The sequence below is a fragment of the Scophthalmus maximus genome, chromosome 7, assembly GCF_022379125.1.
Source record: "Scophthalmus maximus strain ysfricsl-2021 chromosome 7, ASM2237912v1, whole genome shotgun sequence".
Taxonomy (NCBI): Eukaryota; Metazoa; Chordata; class Actinopteri; order Pleuronectiformes; family Scophthalmidae; genus Scophthalmus; species Scophthalmus maximus.
The window spans coordinates 16,324,235-16,340,565 of record NC_061521.1 but is presented as its reverse complement, the minus strand read 5'-3'; the positions used below and the strand labels follow the sequence as shown (position 1 = coordinate 16,340,565).

Genomic DNA, 16,331 nt, shown 5'->3' with positions numbered 1-16,331 from the left:
ACAATAGCAAATTATCACATCAAAACCTGAATTACCACAATAAGCAACATATATAGTATGCTTATTTATAGCAATAAACACATGGATGCTTTCTTTACTTCCTTTTCAAAACAAATGGTACATCAAATTAAGGCCAAGGCCGTTGTGGGAGCAGTGATTTACCTCTGTCACGTTTGGCATTGGATTAAATCCACATTGGTTGCAGGCTGTCATCTTGCATTCTGTGCAAGTGTTGTAGTTGGGAGGATCATTGGAGCCCTTGTTGAGTTCGACTTTACAGAGTGGACAGATGAACTTATCTGATTTTGGAGCTCCTTGCCTGTCTGCTGGTACCTTGGGTGGCACTGGAGTTTTATCCACTTTGACTTGTATTGTTGTAGGAGTCTTGTCCTGTAGTTGTTTTTCTGGTTCCTTCTCATCAGTTTTCTGGACAGCTAGTTGCTTGGTGTCTTTTGCAGGTAATGTTTTAGGGGAGGCTGGCGGGGTAATTTTTGGAGAGACATGGGCTGTTGTGGACATCTTACGTGGAGTCGGTGGTGTAGTTTTAGGTTCATCCTGGACAGCTGAGGTTATTAAAGTAGATGCAGAGTTTAAGAAAGATGACCCAAAACCAAACATTTTTCCTGTCACTGACTCAGCAGGCTTTGCTGCGGTTGGCTGCGTTTTAGGTCCACCAAAACCAAAGAAACCTCCTGACTCCTGTTTTGCAGTCTGAGCTGGTGGGGGTACAGATTTGGCAGGAGCAGTCACAGATTTTGTGGGTTGTCGTGGTTTCATAGTTTCTTGCTTTGCAAGACCTGTCTTTACTTCTGCCTTTGTAATTTGAGAAAGTTGTATTTGTGACTTTCCAACAGGCTGCTGCTGATCAGCTAAATACTGCCCCTGTCTTTGTTCAATAAATGAAACTACCTTTGTCTCTTGCATAGAAGCTTGCCGTGATGTGGCGGTTGTTTGAACTGCAGTTTGCAGTTTGGCCTCAGTTTTTGGTGTTTCTTTTTTGTCTGGAGTTGCTTGAGTGACCTCTTTTTTGATGGCTGTAGATTCTGTAGATTTCTCCTTCTGGATCAATGTTGGCATATCCTTCTGTTCTGAGCAAGGAGGTGAAAAAACCTTGCTTGGGGAGGGCTGTGGTTTCACTACAGGAGGTCCAGCAGGTTGAGATGCTCCTAGGGCTCTTTGTACCTGGCAGTTTAGACAGAGCCATTCATTTACCTGAAAATAAATGCAATCAGATTTATAAAACAAGCAATGACAGTGTTTTGATAGAGTAGCAAATATTTTACAAGTCAAAATTATTGAGTTTTCACACTGTGAGTTTTGAGTGTATCCTTATGTAACATATGTTAATACCTACTTTAAAGAAAACATTTTGTGTTGTGGTTCTGGTGTTTATGACTACAAGAAGTACATTTTTTAATGGCAAATACTTTGCATGCAATCAATTTAAACCTTCCTCTTTCAAATCATATAAAAACCTGAATTGCCACTACAAGTAATCAACAGATGGTTGATTGCTTTCTTTACTTCCTTTTCAAAACAAATGGTACATCAAATTAAGGCCAAGGCCATTGTGGGAGCAGTGATTTACCTCTGTCACGTTTGGCATTGGATTAAATCCACATTGGTTGCAGGCTGTCATCTTGCATTCTGTGCAAGTGTTGTAGTTGGGAGGATCTTTGGAGTCCTTGTTGAGTTCAACCTTACAGAGTGGACAGATGAACTTATCTGATTTTGGAGCTCCTTGGGTGTCTGCTGGTGCCTTGGTTGGCACTGGAGCTTTATCCACTTTGACTTGTATTGTTGTAGGAATCTTGTCCTGTAGTGGTTTCTCTGGTTTCTTTTCATCATTTTTCTGGACAGGAGGTGGCTTGGTGTCTTTTGCAGGTAATGTTTTAGGGGAGGCTGGCGGGGTAGTTTTGGGAGAGACATGGGCTGTTGTGGACATCCTACGTGGAGTCGGTGGTGTAGTTTTAGGTTCATCCTGGACAGCTGAGGTTATTAAAGTGGATGCAGAGCTTAAGAAAGATGACCCAAAACCAAACATTTTTCCTGTCACTGACTCAGCAGGCTTTGCGGCAGTAGGCTGTGTTTTAGGACCACCAAAGCCAAAGAAACCTCCTGACTCCTGTTTTGCAGGCTGAGCTGGTGGGGGTGCAGATTTGGCAGGAGAGGTCCCAGCTTTTGGAGGCTGTTGTGGGGATGGCTTTCCAGACCCTGGATCTTGGGGAGGAGTAGACTTAGCAGTAGAAGTCACAGCTTTTGCAGACTGCTGCTGGAGTTTACCAAGTTGTTCTTTAGGTGTCTCTCCAGTCTTTGTGATAGCTGCAGCAGCTTTAGAGGTCATTTCCTTTGTTGGACCACCAAGGTTTGGGGATTCAGTTTCTTTGGTTGTGACAACATTGACAAGCTCATTTTGAGGTGTTTTAGGGGTGTCTTCCTGAGATGCTGACATTGGGGTTTCAGTCTTCTGTGGGGTGGCAGGGATTTCTTTGCTAGGTGAAAGTTGGGGTTTTATCATGGGAAGGCCTGGAGGTTCTGAAGCTCCAAGTGCTCTCCGCATCTGGCAGTTGAGACAAAGCCATTCCTTCACCTAAAAAACAAACACAAAACATGAGTGACATTTTTTTATTTGTTGATAGCACATTCTCAAAAAAGTATTTTAATCTACTGATTCACAATTCATTAAATTAATAAGCCCAAGAGGCTGTGGTTTACAGTGATTTTAGAACAGAAACAGAAAAAGGCATTCTAAGGCATGGCGGCTGCTTTACAAATTCTTGGCACCGTGGAGCTGAGGAAGTTCACCATGCAATTTCAAAATTAAGACTCTTGGCACACCCTGTCTGAAACATTGAACAAACTCCATCAGTCTATCTTCTCAGCTCAGATTTTTCCAGCTATTAAATTTCTTTCTCAACAATTTCAGCTTGTCTCCTTTCTTTACTATTTTCCTCCTCTGTCCACTTCCTCTTTCAACCAACTCATTCATGCTTAGTCCTCCCAGTAAATCAATCTTAAAACAATTTGTCTGGCACAGTAATAATGATATTATGTGGTCACAGGTGTGTATTTATAGAGCATTTTACAATGGCTTTGAAAGTAGCTCAGCCATTCATAATCAAGGGCAGGTCTATTCTGCAACTGGGAAAATAACAAAAGGACACTAAAACAAGGAAAACCAGTTCAACATCAAAATATCAACCAAAAATCAATACTGCAATTCAAAAGCCAATGTAGAAAAATAAAACATAACATTTATCACCAAAATGCTAAATGATGCAAATAATCCAACATGAAGTTAAGCATTTAACTTATCTTACCTCTGTTACATTTAGCATAGGACTGAATCCACATTTGTTGCAAACATTGGTTTTGCATTCAGTGCAGTTGCTGTAGTTAGGTAGATCATTGGAGCCCATGTTAAGTTCTGCTTTACAAAGTGGACAAGACTGGCCAATTTTAGCAGAAGCTTGGGAGGCTTCTGGTTTGGCAGGCTCTGATGGACCTTTGTTCACTTGGGTCTGTCCAGGTTTAGGAGTCTTGGCCTGCTGAGCCTGGTCTGAGTCCTTCTCTAGATGTTGTTTCTGAGCAGCAGGAGGTTGAGGTTCCTTTGCTGAAGTCATCTTTGGAGAAACTGGGGGGCTGGACTTGGGAGATGCGGACATCTTGTCAGAGACTTGCGCTGGGGCAGACATTTTGCGGGAACTTTGTTCTGTTGTCCGGGACTCCTCCTGAACTGCAGATGTTATCAAAGTGGATGCTGAGCTGAAAAAAGATGAACCAAATCCTAGCATCTTCCCAGTCACTGTCTCAGTGGTTTTCGAGTCAGCTCGCTGAGATTTAGGACTACCAAAGCTGACGACCTGTACTGATTCTTGTTGTGTTGGCTGTGCTGCTGGTTGAGGAGATTTGGCAAGAGATTTTTCAACAAGGTAAGATTCTTTGTTCAGGGGTTGTTGGGGCTGTACTTCATCAGATGACTTTGATATTTGATCAGCTGATTTGTGAACTATTTCAGGTTTCTCCTCTTTCTTTGTTGGTACTTGTTTAGTTGCAGGAGAACTTGGTGGGGTTAGATCCCTCATCTTTTGGACAGACATTTCAACATCTGTGATGACAGGAGAAGCTTGTGCAGACAGTGGTTTATTGAGGTCGGAGACTACAGCTGTCGTCACTTTGGTGGGAGGTGCAGGTGGTGAACCAGTTTTATCCTTTTTTGTTGGGGCTGAAATAGTATCTTGGGTCTCTTTTGGGACTGGTGAGGCAGTAGTTGATGTTTGGGTGATATCCTTTTGCAATGGGGTTTTAGTTTCATCTCTCTGTGGTACACCTGGTGTTGGACTGTCTGCCACTTCTGCTTTTTTTGTGGAAACTAAATCTGTCTTCTGATTAGCAGTGGCCACTTTTTGGGTAGCAGCAGGTGTGGGCACTTTGTTAGGAACAGAATCTACTGATTCTGTTCCTGGGAGGGCTCTTTGCATTTGGCAGGTCAGACACAACCACTCCTTCATCTGTGGGCAAACCATGTTATTTTGAGTTAATGTCTGTTTAACATTTAGTGTGAATTTGTGATAAAATTAAATGTAAGCACAGTACATCTGAAGGTGTGTTGTACTGTGTGCACAGTGTATTTCTATATTTCATTTGAAAGTATGCCACATCATCAATTTTTAGACTGACACACACACACACACACACATTGTGGATACATGTATCTTGAGTAAATGCCACTTACCTCTGACACATTTGGCATGGGGTTAAATCCACACTGGTTGCAGACAGTATTCCTGCATCGTGTACAGGTGTTGTAGCTAGGCGGATCTTTTGACCCGATGTTGAGTTCAACCTTACAGAGTGGACAGGTAGATTGGCCTGGTCTGACAGTGCTTTGGGAGCCTGCTGCAGCCTTTGAAGGCTCTGATGGCACTTTGCTTTTGACCTGTGTCGATGATGGTGCCTTGGTTTGCTGGGGCTGTTCTGACTTGATCTGATCTCCTTTCTTCTGGGCAGCAGGGGATTTTAACTCTTTTGCAGGAGACATCTTTGGAGAAACCGGTGGAGTTGTCTTGGGCTGGTCCTGAACAGCTGACGTTATTAAAGTAGATGCAGAACTGAAGATTGAAGAACCAAAGCCAAACATTTTCCCACTCACTGACTCTTTAGGCTTTGTAGCATTGAGTTGAGTTTTCCCACTACCAAAACCGAACAAACCCCCTGATTCTTGTTGTGTCACTGCTGTGGCATTACTCGGCTTATGTTCAGTTTGTCTTGCATGGTCTGGTGACTTGTTAATAGCTGCTGTTTTCTGGGGCCCCTCTGGCATTTTCTGAGAACAAACTGGGCTTGCCTGTTTCTCTATCCTCTTGGCACCCTCAGTTGTAACTGGCTGTGCTGTTATAGACGGTTTTCTTTGAGGTGACTGCGGTGCTGATGGCTCTTTCTTTTCTTGTTTCGGTGTGCTGGTGATGTTTTTCTTTTGAGGATTTGCAAACATCTGAGAGTTTACAGTGGCTCCTAGGGGCTGTGTTTCTCCAAGAGCCCGTTGCATCTGGCAGGTGAGACACAACCATTCTTTTACCTTTAAATTAATTGAAAAAGAAAGGTTCCATTACATACTATTTGGTATTTACATATATAATTACCCAATGGTTTATGTTCATGTAACTAGTGAGTAGGAATTTTCATGTTTATATCAACAGCTGTCATATATTAAATGAGAGAGTAAGTTTGGATTTAGTGTTTAAAGTTTCCATTGCATAAATTAAAACAAAAACAAAAAAATTAAAACTGGTAAACATGGGATAACTCTCTAGAACCTACCAGCACTTAGAATTAAATTACAATACATATATATATAGATATATATATACATCTATATATATTTATATTCTTACCACTGTTTCACTTGGCATGGGGTTAAATCCACACTGGTTGCAGACTGTATTCTTGCATTCAGTACAGGCATTGTAGTTAGGCTGATCCTTTGACCCGATGTTCAGTTCAACCTTACAGAGTGGACAGGTAGACTGGCCTGGTTTGACAGCTACTTGGGAACCTGCTGCAGTCTTTTGGAGCTCTGTTGACGCTTTTTCCACTTTGGCCTGTGCCAATAGGGGTGCCTTGGTCTGCCGTGGTTGTTCCGACTTGTTCTGATCTTCTTTCTTCTTGGCAGCAGGAGATTTGAATTCTTTTGCTGGAGACATCTTGGGGGAAACTGGTGGAGTAGTCTTGGGGTGGTCCTGAACTGCTGAGGTTATCAAAGTAGATGCAGAGCTGAAGATTGAAGAACCAAAGCCGAAAGTCTTCCCACTCACTGACTCTGTAGGCTTTGTGGCATCAGGTTGAGATTTAGGACCAACAAAGCCAAATAAACCTCCAGACTCTTGCTGTGTGGCTGAAGTAGCATCAATCTGCTTACTTTCAGGTTGGGTTGTCTGATTAGGTGGTTCCATTGTAACTTTCTTTTGTCTTTCCGGTGTTGTTTTAAGATCGGGCACTTGGCTTGCCTGTTTTAATGATGAAGTAGGATCTTCAGGTTTGCCTGATTGCACTGACGGTGTGGACGGTTTTATCTGTGGTGAGACTGGTTCCGAGATCTCTTTCTTTTGTACAGCAGGGCCTGGACTGTCCTTCTTTTGAGGTGTAGTTGTTTTGGAGGAATCCTTCAACTGGACTGAAGCAGGTGAAGGAGTTTTGCCTGGTGAAGCTTGGGATTTCATTGTGGGAAGCCCAGGGGGCTCCGATGCTCCGACTGCTCTCTTCATCTGACAGTTAAGACATAGCCATTCTTTTACCTAAAATGCAATAAACAGCTGGTTATGTAATGCTTTGGAACCTGGAAAAATCATACAGCAATGAACAAATACAGAATATTTTTAAATGTGCAAATATAGTCTAAATGCATTAAATTTATATCGGAATAACCCCTTTTTTCCCACAGGATGTTAATGTTTACCCTCACTTACCTCTCCTACGGGCATGAGGTTGAATCCACATTGGTTACAGACATTGGACTTGCACTCAGTGCAGATGTTGTAGTTCGGAGGGTCCCTAGTGCTGATATTGAGCTCCGCATTACACAATGGACAGGTGGCCTGGCCTGCATTAGGGGGTGTTTGGGACACTGTTTCTGCCTTTGCTGACTTTGAGGAAGTTTTATCCTCTTGTTTCTTTTCCTGCTCTGGCTTCTGAGAAACAGTTTTGGCCTCTTTTGCTGGCGACATTTTGGGAGAAACTGCTGGTGTACTTTTTGGAGAAATCTTGGGAAAAGACAACTTGGGAGAGACTTGTGCTGGGGCAGACATCTTACGTGAGCCTGGTGGTGTGGTACGTGATTCTTCCTGAACAGCAGAGGATATCAAAGTGGAGGCTGAGCTGAAAATGGAGGAACCAAAGCCAAACATCTTCCCGGTCACGGACTCTGTCGTTTTTGAATTATCAGGGCCTGTTACAGGACCACTTGAACCAAATAGGTTTCCTGACATCTTCTGTGTATCTGAGGTAACCTTATTCTGTTTTAGTACAGGTTGACTTAAGTGATCAGTTGGTTTCTGAGAACCTGAAGTACCGAACATATCCAGATGACTTTTCTGGTCAGGGGTTGGTGTATAATTTGCTGGCCCTTTAGCAGCCTTAGCTGTCTGCGGTACTGCTGTTGTCTGTGTCTTCTGAGGAGGTGTGAAACCCCCCTTCTTTTGTACTATATTCTGTGTTGGAGTCTCTATCTTTTGAGGTACATCAGATTTGGATAATTCCTTCTTTGAAGATTCCTCTGGTATTTTCTGATTTATAGCAGATTTAGAAATTTTGTTTGCCGCACCAGGAGATTCCATAGGAGGTCCTGTGAGTTCAGATGCACTAAGAGCTCTCTGCATCTGACAATTCAGGCATAACCATTCTTTTACCTGCAACAAGAAAACACAACAAATTCAAATATAGAATATCTAAAACAACTGTAGGCTATCACTTTTTGACATCAAAATAGTTACTTTATGAGTTCATGATGTACATGTCTTGCTGTGTTTTATAATTCAGAGTTTTGTATTGTCATTTGATGTAAATTGCGTAATCCTTACTATTATTACCTCTGTGACATTTGGCATTGGATTAAATCCACATTGGTTACAAACAGTGTTGTTGCATTCAGTGCAGTTATTGTAGTTGGGAGGTTCCTTAGAGTCAAAGTTGAGTTCCACCTTACAGAGTGGACAGGTAGATTGCCCTGCTTTGGGAACAGCTGGGGCCGAGCCCTTTGAAGGCTCTGGAGGAGCTTTTTCTGCTTTAGCTTGTAAGGGAGAGGCCTTGGGCTGCTGGACCTGCTCAAATTTCTTCTCCTGTCCTTGTTTCTGAGAAAGAGTTGATTTGCTTGTAGTTGCAACAGGCATCTTGGGAGAAACTGGTGGTGTTGTTTTGGATTCATCTTGAACATCTGAGTTCATTAAAGTTGACGCGGAACTGAAGATGGAAGAACCAAAGCCAAACATTTTTCCACCGAGTGATTCATTGGGCTTTGATGCATCAGGTTGAGGTTTAGGACTACCAAATCCAAAGAACCCACCAGATTCCTCTTGTGTAGTTGATGCACTACAACTCTGCTTACGACCAGCTTGAATTGCTTGGTCTGATGGTTTCTGAAGACCTTTTTTCTGGCCGTCCTGGGGATTTTTCCAACCAGGAGCTGGGCTGACATGTTTCTGACTTTCTGGTCCTTTCACAACCTCAGCCTGGGCTCTCTGCTCAGCTGGTGTTGGTGGTTTTCTCTGAGGGGAGTCTGGTACAGAGATTTCCTTTATTTTAGATTCAGCAGATTTTGGAATATCTTTCTCTTGAAGTTTATCTACTTGGGAAATTTCCTTCTTTAGAGCATTGGCCGATGCAATAACTTTATTTGGTGAGGCCTGTGGTTTCATCGTGGGGGTTCCTGGAGGCTCTGATGCTCCTAGTGCTCTCTGCATCTGGCAGTTGAGACACAACCACTCGGTCACCTTTATAAGGCCAAATGAGAAACAAGAAAAAAAGAAAAACGATGATCAGTTATATCTTGATTATTCTTAAAAGTATTAATTAAAATACATCAAGCAAATATTAGAGTTAAAGTTACTTCAGTTACTTTTGTAATATACAGTATTCAGGAACAAAATTAATTATCAAATGAAATGAAGTTATTATCTTACCTCCTTAACATTTGGCATTGGATTGAATCCACATTGGTTACAGACAGTCTTTTTGCACACTGTGCAGGTGTTAAAGTTGGGAGGATCTTTACAGCCCACATTGAGTTCCAGTTTACAGAGAGGACATATAGAGTGGCCTGCTTTGGAAGTTACTGGGGAAGCTGAATCTTGCTTTGGTAGAGGATTGCCTTGTATTGGCTGTACTGTTGGAGGAATCTTGGCCTTCTGGGGTTCCTCTGGTTTTCTTTGTTGTTGTGGTTTCTTGGGGGATTCCTTTGCAGCAGCCATTTTGGGAGAAACTGGTGGTGTAGTTTGAGCTGAGGAAATCAGAGTTGATGCAGAGCTGAAGATGGAGGAGCCGAAGCCGAACATCTTCCCACTCACTGACTCTGAAGGCTTTGCAGCATCTGATTGAATTTTAGAACCCCCAAAACTAAAGAAGCTTCCTGAATCTTGTTGTTTAACTTGGCTCTTCTGGTCTGGTTGTTTCTGAGGACCAGTTTTCCGGCTCTCCTGAGGTGTTTTCTGACCAGTAGCTGGGTTGGCCTCTTTATGACTGACTTTAGCAACTTCAGCCTTGGCTGGTTGTGCTGCTGGTGTTAACCCTTTTCTCTCTGGAAAGCCTGGTGCAAAAGTATTTTGTAGTGTTGTCTGTGCGGTGGTGGTACTTTTTAAAGATGAACTGACCAAAGATCGGTCATTCTGAGGTTCACTTGATCCAGTGGCTCGTTTAACTTGGCAGTTTAGACAAAGCCACTGCTTTCCCTTAAAAACACAATAAAAAAAAAACTTATTAAACATGCGCATGGTTTAATAACCCTATAAATAATCCTAAAAAGCTTTAAATTTTGCAGACATAGAAACCTGGGCTTTTACAGTGTCTATTATAGTTGAGGTGCCCTATTCTTTGAACAGAAAAAATGCAATTCAATGCAATAGTGCCTCATGCATATGGAAGACAGTTAGTTCACTCTGTAAATAGTATTGTATTGGGGTTGATGTGGCATAAGTAATCTTGACAAGCTGTATGAAGACACCACAAAACCAAAGACACAACCTAACCCAGTCCTTGTTTGTGTTTTTGTGTGAATATATGTTAATACATGATTATATGAGAAATTGACACCACAGTAAGTGTATGAAAAACAAAACACTCTCCCACTGCCACTTACATACAAGTTATAAAAAACAAGTGACAGTAATGACAATGTTCAAACTATTTTCGTTAAAACATCCACTTCCAAAGAGAGCTTGAAAATGCAAAAAAGGATCTTACTATGTTGATCTTGGTTCACCACTGTCTTAGCCATTAGTTTCAACAATATCACAAGATCAAGTAGCCTTGAACTGTCCTTGGCAAAGTAGTCTACTAATTGTAGTAACTAAGTGTGCATTGAATTACAGAGTCAAGTGTCAAGTCCTTTGTGCTTCGGATAACGTGAAGATGCCATGTCCATTTAGCCTGCATGTGGTATTCCCTACAAAATAATCCCAAATGAAGTGTTTGTATTTTCTGTATGTGGTGTGTGTTTTTCATAACACGTTTAAAGCAGGTTTCTTTGACTAAACTCCTACAATGGTAATTAACAATGTGTACATTTAGCAAATAAGCTAATCAGTTTTCAAAGCATAAATTCTCTTTAAATTCTATGTAACTATGCAATCTGTAAGTCATAGTGCTTTTACTTTTATGACAAAAGGGAAAGTCAGTGACGCCAGAGCTGGGCAGAGATTTGCCTAGATCCTTAGTTCATTAGTCCTCCCCAGGACTAAGCTCAGCACCATGGGTCTACTACTGAGGGTTTTCAAAAAGGTCTTAAAACATTTCTTTTTGACAGAACCCATGACTTTTGATTAACCTTACTGACTGCTGTTTTTATACACATATTTTTATGATGTTAGCTTTTAATCTTTTTTTTATGCTTTTACCTTGTAACACTTTGAGATTTGTTTCTAATGTAAAGTGCATTACAAATAAATGTATAGTTATTATAATCATTTCAATTCTTCTTATTATTCATTCATTCATTCAATCAATACATATTACATGACTTACCTCTTTTACATTTGGCATGGGGTTAAATCCACACTGGTTGCAGACAGTGCTTTTGCATCCAGTGCAGGTGTTGTAGTTGGGTAGATCCTTTGAGTCCAAGTTGAGCACAACCTTACAGAGTGGACAGGTGGACTGGCCTGCTCTAGGAGGATTGTGGGAAGCCTTCGTAGTCTCAGGTGGAGCTTTTTCCACTTTGGCCTGTCCTGCTAAAGCCTTTGCTTGCTGGGGTGGCTCTTGTTTCCTGTTTTGGTCTGAAGTGGGTTTTGTTTCCTTTGTAGACTGGATTTTGGGAGAAAATGGTGGTGTAGTCTTGGGCTCATCTTGAACAGCTGAGGCTATCAAAGTAGATGCAGAACTGAAAATAGAGGAACCAAAACCAAACATCTTCCCAGTCACTGACTCTTGAGACTTTGCAGATCCTGACTCCTGCTGGGGAGCTGGGGTGGCGCTGCTTTGCTTGCGTGCGGTTTGACTAGCCTGGTCTGGTTTTTGAGACCCTGATGCTCCCTGGGTCTCAGGCGTCATTTTCTGAACAGATGCTGAGCTGGCCTGTTTTTGACTTTCTGGTCTTTTAGCTGCTTCAGTCTTCGCCGACACGTTTGCCATGGTAGACTGCTTTTTCTGCGGTGAACCTGGTGCAGACATGTCTGTTTTGACAGGTGCTGCAGGAGATGACATTTGGTTCTGAGAAGAAACTTTGCTGGGTGTTTGCTTTTTCATGGGATGTCCCAGTGGTTCAGAAGTTCCTTGAGCTCTCTGTATCTGGCAGGTAAGACAAAGCCACTCACCACCCTATAAAGAAGAGAAAAAATGAAATGTGTAAAAGGTTACAAGAAAATTATATATACAGTCCTTAAAAACAGTTAAATAACAAAACAAATTGTTATCTGTTATAACAAATACCAATTTTAATCGTATGTATTTTAAGAAAATCTAACAGGGGTGTTGAAAAATGTGCATAATATCTAATGTTATAATGGCAAATACTGTAGGAATGGTGCCAAGTCTAACAGTAAATCTAAATCCTATACTACATAGGTAGTAAAGCTTCCCATTGAGTTAAATGTCACCAATTAAGACTAAACTGAATTGCAATAAAATTTCACATAAAAATTGGAAGCAAAAAATATCTACTGTAATATATACCTCACGGACATAAAATGCAATCTTATTCAGTTTCAGCAAAGTATAGTCTTAAAGGGAATAAAACAAAAGCAACTTAGTAAGCCACTACTTACATCAGAGTCTGGAGGGCTGAAGCCACACAAGCTACACACTTCCATTTTACACTGTGTACAGGTTTTATGGTTAGATGGTTCCTTGGTATGCATATTTAGTTCTGTTGTGTTACACACTGGGCAAAGACACATAGCGACTGCTTTTGAATGAGATCCGGCTTTGGTTGTTGCGGGTGATGAAGACCCTGCCCGGGACTGGCCAGGTGCATTAGGTCCGTTAGGGCCTTGTTGCTGTGGCCCAGGGTTTCCAGACGACTGCTGTTGGGCTGTTGTCCTGTGGCCTTGCTGCTGTTGCCCCACCTTCGATGTGCCCTGTTGTTGCTGTGCAACTTTAGGGGAACCCTGTTGTTGCTGTGGAAGTTTAGGTGAGCCCTGTTGTTGTTTTCCAGTTTTAGGTGACACCTGCTGTGGCTGTCCTACTTTAGGTTGCACTTGCTGTGAGCCAGGTTTTTGTGGCCCAACCTTTGTGGACCCATGCACCCCAGTCTTTGCAGGTTCTTGCTGCTGTGTACCAGTCCTAGCAGGCCCTTGTTGTTGGATCCCTGTCTTCAGTGGAACCTGATGTTGAGATGATGCCTTTGGAGATTCTGGTTGTGCTCCATTCTTCGACAGAATCTGTTGCTGAGCTCCAGGCTTAGGTGAACCTTGCTGCAGTGGGCCCTTAGGTAGATTTTTTTGGGGCTCTCCTTTAATCTGGCCTCCAGGCGGCCCCCCTGCCTTTGGAGCAGCTTGTTGTCCACCAGACTTGTTCAGGAGCCCAGCCTGTCCACTTCCATGCAGCTGAGGCGACCCTTGTTTATGAGGTGGCTGACTCTTTTGCATAGGGGGCCCCTGGCCTGAACTTCGGGGTCCCTGCTGCTGTTGAGGAGCTTTGCCTGGGCCTGCTCCTGGCTGCTGTTCTCCAGAAGGGTTCAACCCCTGCTGGGGAGATACTTTCTGATTTTTATTACCATCCCCATCATCTCCAAATAAGCCAAACTTATTTACAGCAGAGGACACAGCATTGAGGGGGTTGGCCCCGCTGAGGAACTTTGAAGAAAACATAGTGGGGTCTTCCTCCTCCTCCTCCTCCTCTTCCTCCTCCTCACTGGAGCTGGACTCTAGAGGACTGTCAGAGTCAGAGCAGGAGCTGTCTCCTCTCTGTCCTGGTTGTCCCACAGATGCCTGAGGGGGGGCTGGGACCGGGACTGGGGCTGTTGAGAGGGCATCTACAGCCCCTGTGATGCTACTGCTGCTGCTGCTGCTGCTGCTGCTGCTGCTGCTGCTGCTCCCTGGGCTCTCCTCTGGCTCTGCATCTACACCAGACTTCCTAAATGCAGGTGAAACAGAGAAAGAGAGTGTGTGTGAAATGACAACAAACAAGCAAAAAGATTGTGATCATTTGTGAGCCACATTTACAGTACTGTTTGAGCCAATATACTGTCTCCCAAAATTAAATGCAGGACAAAAAACACAAAATATGTATCCACTTATTCACTGACTAATGTAAGTTTTGATAATATCTGTCCATATAAAGACCGACAGTAATCAACTTCGGAGAGCATCAATATGTTGCATAATGCCACGCTGTTAATTCTCACCTCTATTTGAATCCCTAAAGAGCATACTTAACAATAGAGGGACATTGTCATTCGAATGCACCGTCAGTGTAAAGAAACTGCGCCTGTGGCTCGCCACCGTGCCTGGTAAATAAGATTTACTCTCCTTATCATCCCCATTTGCATAGCAATCGTCGCCTCTGTACAGAGAAAAGCCATCAATGATTCAGCCCCACTCCGATCCACTCCGCTCCAGCTGTTGCTTTCAGGACCATGGACAGGGTCAGAGCCGCTCTGTCGGTCACCGCCAACACAACCCTCGGTCCCTTACTACACAGATCAATGTGCCACACACGAGGCTGATGATACCGCTTCCGATAGGCCGGCTGTACAAACCTAATTCGAAAGGCGATTCGAGGTGGAATCGCAGGTTCGAATTGCTCTTCCACTGTGACAGGACTATGGCAATCCTTTGGCTCATCACACACTGTGGGTCGTCCCCCCGCCCCCACACCCCCCCCCCGCATCCATCACTTAAATGTTAGCGAGTGTCAAGGAGCGCTATATTTCATGCACGACATGTTTTACAGCAGCACGAAGGCGAGCAAACACAGGGAATGGAAATAGAGCGCGCGCGCTCTCTGGAGAAACCGCAGGCACATCCGGGTATAGGGCCCATCGAATAACGCATGGGAAGTGAATAAGGGCTCCTGACAACTTTCCTACACAAAAGCAGCATCAAGGGCAGGACGGGTCTGTTGTGAGAATTGTATCCCCCTTTTTTTTTTCTTCTTCTTCTTCTCCTCCCTAGCCTATATCGCCTCCTGACCAACAGCTGGAATGGACGTCTGCAGCCCACAGGCATCACTCCTTCGGTCGTCGGCGAACGAGCGCGTCGGATGCGTCCACGGCGCTTCGTCGTGATGGTAAAAGCAGCACGCGTGACGCTCGACACCTCTGAACCCGGCGGCGTCAGTCCGCAGAGTGCAGGAGGTGGTGACGGCGAACACACAATCGCGCGTCTGTGTGTCCTTGACCGGAACAGTAAGTTCACAGTCCCGACTTATTCCGAAACCGGCCGAAATCAACGAGGAAACCAAAATAATTTCGGGAAATGCCATCGATTACCCCCCCCCCCCCATACAACCCCCTCCTCCGCTCATCTCCTCCCATCCTGCAGCCGAGCATCCTTCCCCCTCTGCGGTCACAATGTCAAACGCCGACGCGCGGTTATTCCGCTGCCACCGAGGGGAACGTGTACCTTGGTCAGCGGCGGATCGGCCTCCCCATCCTCGGCAAAGGAAAAAAAACACCACCTCCTCGGATGTCTGCTGTTCGTGCCTGTGCGATCGCCTGAGGATGGAGGGCACAAGGCGGCGGATAAGAGAGCGATCAGCATCCACTCCGCCTCCGACTGCAGTGCGCATGCGCCGCCGCTGACAGGTGATCACAATATATATCACGCACGGAAATTGAAATTAAAGGGGACGGGGCGATTTGTTTCCCCGGGAGTCACGAGTCGTCAGCGGCGAATAATTTGCGTTTTACTCACATGGATTTAACATTTTCTCCCGCTATGTTGACATATTTGAAATGTCAATGTGGCGATCATGAGCAGTAAGGCTACAGAGGAATCATGTGTTGGTCCTCCCAGTGTGCTGAGCCATTTATTTGAAGATTGTTTGGTATTATACATGATCAAACAATCAATATATCATCACTACTCCAATCAATTCTGTCTTAAATTTGTTAAACAACATCCATCCTTTAGGTCTGTCCAGGTACTTGCACAGGTACACAACTGATTATTAGCAGCAGAGCTCAGGTTTATCATTAAAATGACCTTTTCATTTCTCTTTGTCTAATTATAGCAAACCAAATTAATCCATCCATTCAGACTCGACTCCAGATCTGCCACGGGATGCACACTATGCCGAATATAATCCGCATTGCTATTGATGATATTTCATGCGCAAACTCATCTTGGACCCCGATGCTTCCACTGTGCATACACCGTCTAGACGTTTCCTCTTGGGCCGGACTTAAAAGTTGCTGGTGCTCTTTGCGTTTTAGTTTGCAGAATAGCTAATGGAGATGCACGTAACAGGAAGTGAACACCCACAGGCACAAAGCACCTCTTGAGCCTGAGTAACCTGTCTTTCCTTTTGGCTCCGGACTTCTTACTCTGGCATTAGTCCCTCAAGAGATTCTCGACAGAACAGATGTGATGCGAAGAGACAATCTGGGCACTCTTATCCCCTGTCGCTGTCAGAGTGATAAAAAACATGTCGTTGTTTAGTTTGGGTTTTTTTTCTCTCCTTCCAGC

At 43.7% G+C, this 16,331-nt stretch overlaps 2 protein-coding genes across 7 annotated transcripts in view; both read right to left on the bottom strand.

Annotated features, from left to right (window-relative positions):
• The window catches only part of pclob (piccolo presynaptic cytomatrix protein b), a 52,214-nt gene extending 42,103 nt beyond the window's left edge, over nucleotides 1-10,111 (bottom strand). For all 6 annotated transcript variants that reach the window (XM_035642680.2, XM_035642681.2, XM_047333296.1 and 3 more), the window contains exons 1-8: nucleotides 9,174-10,111; nucleotides 8,085-8,984; nucleotides 6,966-7,904; nucleotides 5,895-6,794; nucleotides 4,736-5,578; nucleotides 3,321-4,511; nucleotides 1,589-2,590; nucleotides 163-1,212 (exon numbers count right to left, since the gene is read on the bottom strand). In XM_035642680.2, coding sequence (XP_035498573.2) covers nucleotides 163-1,212; nucleotides 1,589-2,590; nucleotides 3,321-4,511; nucleotides 4,736-5,578; nucleotides 5,895-6,794; nucleotides 6,966-7,904; nucleotides 8,085-8,984; nucleotides 9,174-9,980 — 7,632 coding nt within the window. In that variant the 5' untranslated portion in view covers nucleotides 9,981-10,111. The remainder of the gene's footprint in view (nucleotides 1-162; nucleotides 1,213-1,588; nucleotides 2,591-3,320; nucleotides 4,512-4,735; nucleotides 5,579-5,894; nucleotides 6,795-6,965; nucleotides 7,905-8,084; nucleotides 8,985-9,173) is intronic.
• A 606-nt stretch (nucleotides 10,112-10,717) lies between these two features.
• LOC124850125 (protein piccolo-like) lies at nucleotides 10,718-15,397 on the bottom strand. The gene is made up of 4 exons (XM_047333354.1): nucleotides 15,267-15,397; nucleotides 12,468-13,776; nucleotides 11,230-12,021; nucleotides 10,718-10,744 (listed from the first exon to the last, which is right to left on the bottom strand). The coding sequence occupies exons 2-4, from the start codon at nucleotides 13,509-13,511 to the stop codon at nucleotides 10,718-10,720; spliced, it is 1,863 nt and encodes a 620-aa protein (XP_047189310.1). The 5' UTR covers nucleotides 13,512-13,776; nucleotides 15,267-15,397.
• Nucleotides 15,398-16,331: the final 934 nt, after the last annotated feature.